General features: G+C 54.6%; 1 protein-coding gene across 2 annotated transcripts; it reads left to right on the forward strand.

The window, feature by feature from the left end:
• The first annotated feature begins 2,361 nt into the window (after positions 1 to 2,361).
• On the forward strand, positions 2,362 to 9,377 carry CMTM3 (CKLF like MARVEL transmembrane domain containing 3). Of its 2 annotated transcripts, XM_090259812.1 has the most exons (6): positions 2,362 to 2,630; positions 3,151 to 3,370; positions 6,418 to 6,573; positions 7,435 to 7,530; positions 7,893 to 8,013; positions 9,005 to 9,377. In XM_090259812.1, exons 2-6 carry the CDS (start codon positions 3,227 to 3,229, stop codon positions 9,031 to 9,033), a joined length of 546 nt encoding a protein of 181 aa, XP_090115938.1. In that variant the 5' UTR covers positions 2,362 to 2,630; positions 3,151 to 3,226; the 3' UTR covers positions 9,034 to 9,377. The 2 variants fall into 2 exon arrangements, with proteins under 2 accessions (XP_090115938.1, XP_090115937.1); XM_090259811.1 differs by lacking the exon at positions 2,362 to 2,630 and having other exon boundaries at positions 3,111 to 3,370.
• The last annotated feature ends 266 nt before the right edge of the window (positions 9,378 to 9,643 follow it).

Raw genomic sequence — 9,643 nt, forward strand, 5'->3', positions numbered from 1 at the left:
AAAAAAAAACCTGTATGGCAAAGGTGTAAAGTGAAAGACAAATGACAGATCAGGAAAAAACATAACTCACATTTCAGAAAAAGGACTAATTTCCTGTACATGCGTCTTATGTATCAATTTTTTTCAAATCATAAGGTAATAGGAAAATATACAAAGGATGTGAAATGTCTATTCTCATAAGAGTAAATGCAAATGGCTCTCACATATATATATTTTTAAGTGCTTGTGCCACTCATAACTAGAAAAATGCAAATTAAAAGTGCCTGGAGAGATCTTGGTTTCTAAATACCATTCTCCAATAAAAAGCACCAGAGCTTCTTGGAGAATCCCAGGGCTGGAATGAGGAGAATACAAAATGAACCTGAAACAGTGTCAGAAAAGAAGGAAGTGGTGGGTGGGGAAAGGTGGGGAGGGGGGCGGGGGGCATGTTAGGTACACAGGAACCCACCTAATGGCCAAAGGTGGAACAACAACCAATAAAATGAAGCCCAATAGGAGTTCATTATAACCCAAAGAATAAAATATTCGCAAGGAACATAAAAGGAAGAGAGCCACTCTCCTTTGTTCCATAACAGACACTTCCCGGTGTCATCCTGTGTGACAAGTGCTGGGCTGGGGCCCGTCCCCTCTCACAACCTGTGAGAGGATGGACGGTGGTCCCAAGTATCTAGCCACCTCAGGCAGGGGCACCCACTAGGTTGTCCTTGCCCTCTCCCTGGGCCCTCTCAGCCACTCTGGTCTGCCACCATGTTTCCTTTCTGGCACGCTTTCAGTACACTGAGATATAAATTATATGAAATAAAATGCAACCACATATGAAATGTTTTGACAAATATGTCCCCGGTCACCACCACCCCAGTCAAAATAAAAAACATTTCCAGCGCCCCGCAAAGTTTCCTCCTGCCCCCACCCCAGGCAACCACCGATCTGATTTCTGTCACCATAGCTTAGTTTCACCTATTCTAGAATTTCATAAAAATTGAAACATACACATGTACCCTTTAGGGTCTGGCTCCTTTCATTCAATATCATATCTGCAAAGTGCATCCATGTTGTTTCACTTATCAATGACTTATTCCTTTCTGTTGCTGAGAAGCTTTCCCTCGTGTGGACGTCCCACAGTTAGTTCATCCCTTCCCCTGAGGAACCAGCGGGTGGTTTCCACATTAAGCTATTAAAAATAAAGTTGTGCACATTTATGTACAAGCCTTGGTATAGACAAGAGCTTTCATTTCTCTTGGGTAAATACCTACAAGTAAAATGACTGGATCGTATGGTAGGCCTCTCTTTAACTTTTTAAAAAATGGCTGAACGGTCTTCCCAAGTGGCTGTAACAACCTCCTCCCCATCAGCAATATGTGAGAGTTCTGTCTGCTGACATTGTCACTGGCACTTAAATAGTTGTGTCCCTTTTTATCAGGCCATTTTAATAGGTGTAGTAGTATTTCACTGTGCCTTTAATTTGACTTCTGGATGTCATGATGTTGTTGAGCATCTTTCCATGGGCTTATTGGATGTTCATACACTTTTGCTGAATTGTCTGTTCAGATATTTGGCCCCTTTAAAATTGGGTTGTTGTCTTTGAGTTGCAGTTCTGAGTCACATTTAAACTAACACAGATTAGAACCAAGTGGTCCTCTGTTCCAACCCCCGACCCCCAATCTGGCTTCTTCCCAGGGAATTCGGGGTAAATCTCAAACACCAGGGCTTGGGCCTCCACACTCTGCCTCCTCCCACTGGCCCCTCGCTCAGTGCTTTCTTCCACACAGGCTGCCTGCCCGCCCTCTGCACCTGCCAGACATCTATTACCAGCAATCGACTTACTCAGGACTCTGGACACATTTAGTGTTCACTCACATTAATCCCCCCAATAAACTGGGAAGTCCCTGCATCCTGGGCTTCTAGCCCTGCTGTTGAATGAACAAGTAAATGAATGCCTCTTACCTACCTGGAGATGCCTCAGCAAAGTCTTCCCTGAGGAAGTGACGCTGTGTTATGATCACAGAAGACGAAAGAGGAATTGGTCAGATCACAAGGAGGAGAAGGAGCACTCCAGGCAAAGGGGACAGCCGGCATGTGCAAAGACCCCATTGCAGAAGGGAGCCTGGCTTGTTTAAGAAACTGTGAGAAGGCAAACAGGTGGGAGAGACAGGAGAAGGCAGCAAGGTTATGTTTTGCCCTATACTAGGACCCTGACCGGCATGGGAAGCTCCCAAGGTTTTGGCGGGGGGGTGGGGGAGTGACCATCACTGAGGATTTAACCATCCCTACCGCCGCAGAGCAGAAGCAGAACTTCTGCTTCCTCAGAACAGTGCAGGGAGGAGATAGGCGTGCCCTGTGATCTAACGGAGGCCTTGGTGGTGGTGAGAAGCAGAGGGAGATGAAAGAAAGTTTAAGTGAAGATGTGCAGCTTTAGTGATGCGGATGTGGAGCGAAAGGACAGCCCTCGGGGCTCTCGTTCCTGGGGTGGAAGGATGGACCGCAGCGCCCCTCGCTGAGGCCTGGGCGCAAGCGTGTCAGGGGCTGGTCTTGGTCACAGAACTGACGCCCTGAAGGCTTGCGTGCGCGCGGGCGTGGTTGTGGCTTGTTATGCTGTCGTGAGCTGTGCTGTGCTGTGCATGGGCTGTGAGGTGTGTGTCTGGGCGCCCACTCGGAACAGATGGGGACGATGGATGGCCAAGGGAGAAACAGAGCGGGAGTGGGGCGGGGAGCTGACAGCGCGGTCAAAGCCCCGGGAGGACCTGGGAGTCTTGCCGTTTGGCCGCCTGGCGTCCTGGGTTCCAGCCACGTGCATGGGCATGAAGCTCGACGGGAGACCGCCCGTGTAAACAACCCTTCTGCTCAAGGAGAGATGGGTGGGAGCTCCGACGGAGTGTTCAGGGGTGGCAAATAGGAGGTCCAAGCCTCCAGGACAGGGGTGAGAGGAGAATGTGAGGGGTATGAGGAAGCCCCAGGCCAGCACCGCAGCGGGTCCCGGGCCAGGGCAGCCGGGGTCCCAGGGGAGAAGGGGAGGAGAAGGAGTGAGGGCGGAAGAGGGGAAGGGAGGTAGGAGCCGAGGAGGGGGCAGGAGGAGAGGCGGGGCGGGGGCGGGGCGGCGGGGGGATGCGCCCCTGCGCCGAGCTCGCCTGGCCTTTCTCTCCTTCCGCACAGTCTGGGTTTCCGCTTCCCTCCCGGGTGCGGGGCGTGAGGGAGAGCGAGACCGACCCTTGTCTTTGCCGCCGCCGCCATGTGGCCCCCAGACCCGGACCCCGACCCGGACCCGGAGCCCGCAGGCGGCTCCCAGCCCGGCACGGCCCCCGGCCTCCGAGCCCTCCTGCCCGCCCGCGCCTTCCTCTGCTCGCTCAAAGGCCGCCTCCTGCTGGCGGAGTCGGTGAGTGTAGTGCGGGCCCCCTCGATGGCGCCCCTCGGGGTGTGGGTGCCGCTGTCCCGGCACGCCGGGCCGACCCCTCTCGGAGCCCCGTCCAGTTGGGCAAACTTGCCCACGTTTCGGACGGACTCGCTGAACTCAGCGCGCGGGGCAGAGGCGAGGCGGGGCCTGAACCCGGGCCTTCCTGGCTGTTCAACACGCGAGTGCAAAGCCGGGGGCCATAGGGAAGCCTGGAGAGAAGGCCCGCAACACGAAGCCCGGGCCCCTGAAAGCGCAGCCCGGCGCTGTGTGACCTCGGGCGCCTCCGCCCTCTCTGGGCCCCTGGAGGAATCAGCCCGCTCGGCCCTTCACGGCTCCTGGGTAGGGGCGCCCTTGCCCGCTTTCCGGGGCGCAATTAGGGCCAGCATTGCCTCGAGCTGCAGGGCGGAGGCTGGAGTGGAGACCAGCCAACTGGGGTGGGGACATCAGAGTGGGAAGAGGACCCCCGGGATTGGGTGAGGCCCCAGCAGCACTGTTAGGGGCACGCAGGCCGAGGGATGGAGGCCGGAGCCCAGCGGGGTGACTTCATCCCCCTCCTCCCCTTCCTGGTCGGGATCCAGCCCTCCCGCTCCCGCTGAGCTTCTTCCTTCCCGCTCCCCCCACCCGGGCCAGTCTTGCCTTTGTCCTCCGGACACTGCGAAAACTCGCGCACTGTCCGCGTGTGGGGTGGGGGCTGGTCCTGGGCCTCCGTGGAGGGAAGAGGAGGAAGAGCCCAGGCAGAGATGGGGGGGGGGGGATAAGGGAGGGGCACTTATTACTTAGATGCCCATTAACCCGACAGCCCGTCTTTATTCCCTCTTTGTAGACAAGAAAGCTGAGGCCAGGGCATCCTAGGGGATTTGACAGGTGGATCAGGTGAGGGCCGGGTTCCAGCAAGGACTGGGGGGCATGGGAGTCAGAGGAAGGAGGATTCTGCCTTGACCTCAAGAGGCAGTGGGTGGTCCTATCACCTCTTCTGCACCTGGGGTCAGCAGAGAGGTCACCAGCCCAGGACCTGCCAGGCTCCCAACTGAAGCACCAGGACCCCCCCCCCCCCCAGTTCTCACTCCAAGCTATTGCCTCCTGGTTGGCCACCCAGCCCCACCCAAGAGACTGATGGGAGCTACTTTGGGGGAGAAGCCTTGAATCCACCATCCACTGAGGGGACCTCAAACCCAGCTCACTCAGGCCCCCCTCCTAGGTCAAGGAGTAGCTGGCCAGAGCACAGAAGTGGCCCCGGGCATAGATGGGTGTCAGGAATCTCAGAGTTCGAGTAGGGAGGAAGGAAGGGCGGGCACTGATGTCACAGGGGAGCTGCTCCAGATCACTCCTGCCTCCCGGTAGTCACCTCTGGTCTGCCCCCAGGTCCAAGCAAATGCGGAGGCTGACAAAAGGGGGAGGAAGTGGCTACCAGGAACCCAAGAATGAGGAAACAGGAATCAAGAGGGTGATCCCCAGAAACAGGCTTTGGGGGGCAGGGAACAGGAAGGAGAGGGATACAAAAACAGCTCACGGCAGAGTAAGTATAGCAGGAGCTGTGGACAGGCTGGGTGAGGGTCCCCTACGTTGCCTTCCTGGGAGGCCCTAGCAGACTCTTAGCTGCCTCTGTGCCCTAGTTTCCTATCTTCATGTTGGACTCATCTACCCACGTGGCTATGTTCAGGACAGATGTGGGTGCCCTGGGGACTCCCTAGGATCTCTGTAGCTCATTTGCCTAAAGCAGCCACAGTGCTTCCTGTGGCACATATGGGTATCCCTACAGAGCCCCCTGGGCCCCACTCTGAGCTCAGCCACGGACCTGTTCAAACCCAGACACAGTGCAAAAACCAGGGCAGATAAAAGCCAACACCCACAGAGCAAGATTGCTTAAGAACATCTGTGGGGTCAAGTCAGCTCTGGATTCAAATCCTGGTGCCTTCTTATTAGCTGTATGACACTGAGCAATCACTTCACCTCGCAGAACCTCAGTCTTCTTACCTGTAAAGTGGGCTGGGAGCAGCACCTAGCACATGGTTGTGAGGATCCTAGGAGATCCCATAAGCCTCAGCGGCACTGGCCCAGTGCCCAGTGCCATCACCCTGGTCTGCTCTGCAGCACACACAGTCTGCAGAACTAACTGGGGGCTTCTGCAGTCTGCCAGCATCATCTCCCGTATGGACGGGTCTGCAGAGCACATTCTAATTCTTTTTTTTTTTTTTTTCATTTTTTAAAATTGTTCTATTACAGTTGTACCATCTTTCCCTCATTGCTCTCCCCTGCCCCACCCACCTCCCTATTTTCATTCTTGCAGTTTCTAGGTGCAGCTCACCCAGAGACCAGCAGAGCCTGAGGCATCAGTGTCAACACTCCTTCCCCGGAGGTTTATTGCTTATTATTACTAAAATTTGCAAATATATTTAAAACCCACAAGAGTTATACTGGTTATACCCATATACCCACCACCTAGATTGTACCGTTGTCAACACATTGTTATATTTACTTGAGCACCTATCTCCATCAATCCATTTCATTTTTCCACACACTTAGAGCAAATTGAAGACATCAGTACATTTCAACTCTAAACACTTCAGCACCCATATCCTTAACTAAATTTAAGACTTACTGATTTTCATGTGAAGATTACATTCAGTGAGAAGTACAAATCTTGTGTTGGGAGTGATTTCTTTGCATTTGATTCCTTCTTGGTGGGCTGCCTCTGAGACTGCTTAGGCGTGATTAGCCCCTGCTGGACATCCTCTGAGTTGGGTGGATTCTGCCATAGAGCCTGCTGGAGTGGGCATGGGGGTGAACAGTCCCAGGGGGTGGCCTTCTGGGGGGCAGGACACACCTGGGAGGCTGGGACCTCCTGATTGGGTCCTGGCAGGGTGCTGACATGGGGTTCAGGACTCGGGGCCTATGGGCAGATTATAATCCTGGCAGCTGTGGAACCGAGGGCAGGTCGCCTCCTCTATTCTTGACTGCAGGGTACCTCAGGGGGCACTGGGTAAAAGGCTGTGCAAAGGCTCTGACCTCTCACCCCCCCACCCCACCAGGGTCTCTCCTTCATCACCTTTGTCTGCTATGTGGCGTCTTCAGCATCCGCCTTCCTCACCGCGCCCCTGCTGGAGTTCCTGCTGGCCCTCTTCTTCCTCTTTGCTGATGCCATGCAGTTGAATGACAAGTGGCAGGGCTTGTGCTGGCCCATGATGGTGAGGGTTGGGGCCCCCAGAGGTAGTAGCTGGCCGTCAGAGCTCTGCATTTCGGCCACGCCCCTTGTCCAGTGCGAAGGAGGGCCTGTTGGCTGTTGATTGGATCCAGGCGAGTAGACCTGGTTGCACATGATCTGGGCCCCACGCAGCAGCCATGTGAGGGGATCAGGGCCTTGGGTTGCCTGTTTGGCAGGGAACCCGATTGCATCCTTACCCTTAGCCACCAGGTGGCGCTGTGCTTCCAGCCGGGCCTGCAGGAATGAGTCTCACGCGGAAATTCAAGCCACTTCCTGGAGGGCAGGGCAGATTAACTGAAGACTTGAGTGACTTACCGAGGTCACAGCTCTCTGGCAACTCATTTAATCACCTGGGAAAACCCAGAGCCCTGCTTCAGACTTTGCTGTTTGAAATGGGTCAGAGAGAAGGGACAGCAAGCGTGCACTTGAACACTGGTCTCTTCCCGACTTTGTACCCAGCATCTTTCCTGATCGGTTGCATCCTCTGTATCCCCCTTTCAGAGACAAGTAAACAAACCATAATAAATACGTGGATCTGCAACAAGTATGTGGCAAAGTGAAGCCCAGGGCCAGATCCCCACAGGCCAAGCTGCAGCCTAGTCAATACCCTGTAGTCCACCAGGCAGAGCATGGCAGCCCAGCTGGACCAGGGACAGGGCAGTCTCAGCTGCAAGAGGCACCTGAGCAGGGGTGGGCACCCCACAGATGCTGGACCTGGGAGCCAGGCATGTTATCCTGGCTGCCAGGCCCACCCTTCTCTGGAAACAGTGGGATTCCAGCCCTGTTTTCTGGCCCCTGGTACACTTCTGAGCCCTTCTGCCCTGGTGTGCCCCTCTCTCCCCAGGACTTCCTACGCTGTGTCACAGCGGCCCTCATTTACTTTGCCATCTCCATCACAGCTGTCGCCAAATACTCAGATGGGGCTTCCAAAGCAGCTGGCGTGAGTAGCTACCCTACCCCTGGGAGGGGTTGTCCATTGATGCCCCCTCAAGTTCGCCCCACCTGTCCTAAAGCCCCCCATGCCTCTTGGGACACCTGCTTAGTGTCTGGGGCGCATTCTGTCCCAGCTTAGACCCCCAGAAGTCTCTTATTGGAGATCTACTCTGCCATGAGTTTGAAAGGCTATTTGCCAGCTAACAGCTCATTTTCCCATTTGTCATTAATGGGAGGGGCCTGTGCCTGCCAATCCAAGCAGATAAAATCAGGTGGTGAGGCTGGGGTGGCTGCTTCTCAGGCTCCTGGATCAGGGACTCCCAGCTCCTAATGATGCATCCCGTCCACCCTGTGCCCTGTATCCCACAGGTGTTTGGCTTCTTTGCCACCATTGTGTTTGCAATTGACTTCTACCTGATCTTTAACGACGTGGCTAAATTCCTCAAACAAGGAGGCTCTGCAGACGAGACCACAGCCAACAAGGCGGAAGGTGAGTGGCTGCCCCAGGGGTTTCCATCCAGAACCAGTACCCTAGAAGAGTCAGGACAGGGGCCCTGCTGTCCCCTGGGGACACTCGGCTGGTTTGAGGCTGAGTAGGAGCATTTCTTCTTTCTCCAGGGGCAGGAAGTGTTTTCACAGCCTGCTTCTCATATCTGTTCATGCAACACTGATCATAAAGCCAGCCCCCTCAAGAGCACTGGGCTTCCCAACGCCTAAGCCTTTCCAGGAAGGCCAAGCTGAGGGCACTCCTGGCACCTCCATCTTGGTGAAATGGTCCTTGACCAGCTCCCAGGGCAGCAAGTCAGTCCCTTCACCTGCCTTCAGCCAGCAGCCCCTGCAGCCTGGCCTGCTTATGGCTTAAAGGCCCACAGCACCCAGGCAAGTTAAGGCTTGTTCTGATTTTCAAATCCAAGGACAGTTGCAACAGACATTCTCGCCCCTCCAGCTACCTTTCAGCTCAGAATGGTTGTTGTGCCATTACCTAATTTTTTTAAAAAATGCTGCATTGGATGGTCAGCATAGCCATACCATATTTCTGATCACATTATAAAATAAGGATTGGGGCAAGGGGGGATTAAAATTATAAAATGGCCAACAAGAGAGGTTTCCTGATTTTCTAGTATATTTAGTTTCTTGGACAAGAAAATAGTTTTCCCGCTAAATTGTGGGGTGGACTTGGGGTATAGATATACCACCCTGACACCCCAGGTGAGAACTCAGGGAGCCTGGGGCCACATGGAGCCCCAGAGGAAAGGGCGTTTGGGCTCCCACCTTCATAGCACCATGGAGGTGACAGCAGCTGCCTTTGGAGGGCCCCAGGCCCCCACACCAAGCAGACCCCACCAACCACACAGTTAACTGCAAGAGGAGCTTGAGCTCCGGACTCCAGCTGATGGCCCGGCTGGGCCTCCCCAGAGACAGCTCCCAGGCACCACCAGCCAGGAATCTCCTGCCAGGCCTCCTCTTTGCTTCCCTTTCAGAAGAGAATTCCGACTCTGACTCCGACTGAAGGGCTGCCATTGCTCTGGCAACCCGAGCCACGCAGGCCTTCACTCCTGCACTTGTGACTGCCTGGCCGGAGCGGCCTAGGGACCAGGCGTGTTGGGAAGGAGACTGTGACTTCTCGAGCAGCAGCGGGAGTTGCTGATGGAGCAGGCCTCCTCACAGCTTCCAGGTGGCGCTTCTGAGCCCCGCACACAGAAAGTGCCCCTTGGCTTAGCCTATCTAACCACTCTGCACGGGAGAGGGTCGTGAAGAGTCTGCCACTCCTCATTTCTGTTCCAGACATTAAGCGCTTTAACCTCTTAGCCAAAAATAAGCACAAAGGAACAAAGCAGATAGAGCCTTGTTACCCCATCACAGGACTATTTCATGCTGAGGGGGTGGGTAGGGGTAACAGGACAACTGATAAGACAGAAACCACCCAGGGATCAGCCAGTTCCCCTGGCCCCAGTGACTTCTGTCTGCATTTGGTGCCCCTGCTCGTTCCAGGCACTTTGTCGTGAATGATCCTTCCAAGAGTCTTTGGTTCAAAGACTTCTGGTTCACTTCCCTCTTCATTCTTTAAGCAGAGAAAACTGCCCTTTGCCCTTAACTGACCACTCCCTTGGAAACCATGT

This window comes from Furipterus horrens, unplaced genomic scaffold, assembly GCF_987537825.1.
Source record: "Furipterus horrens unplaced genomic scaffold, mFurHor1.1.pri manual_scaffold_13, whole genome shotgun sequence".
NCBI classification, from domain to species: Eukaryota; Metazoa; Chordata; class Mammalia; order Chiroptera; family Furipteridae; genus Furipterus; species Furipterus horrens.

Bases quoted from the DNA above. Each gene is read 5' to 3' on its own strand.
- CMTM3 (XM_090259812.1), top strand. From the start codon at position 3,227: ATGTGGCCCCCAGACCCGGACCCCGACCCGGACCCGGAGCCCGCAGGC. The intron at 6,574-7,434 runs GTGAGGGTTGGG...CTCTCTCCCCAG, and splicing joins GCTTGTGCTGGCCCATGATG to GACTTCCTACGCTGTGTCAC. The intron at 8,014-9,004 runs GTGAGTGGCTGC...CTTCCCTTTCAG, and splicing joins CACAGCCAACAAGGCGGAAG to AAGAGAATTCCGACTCTGAC.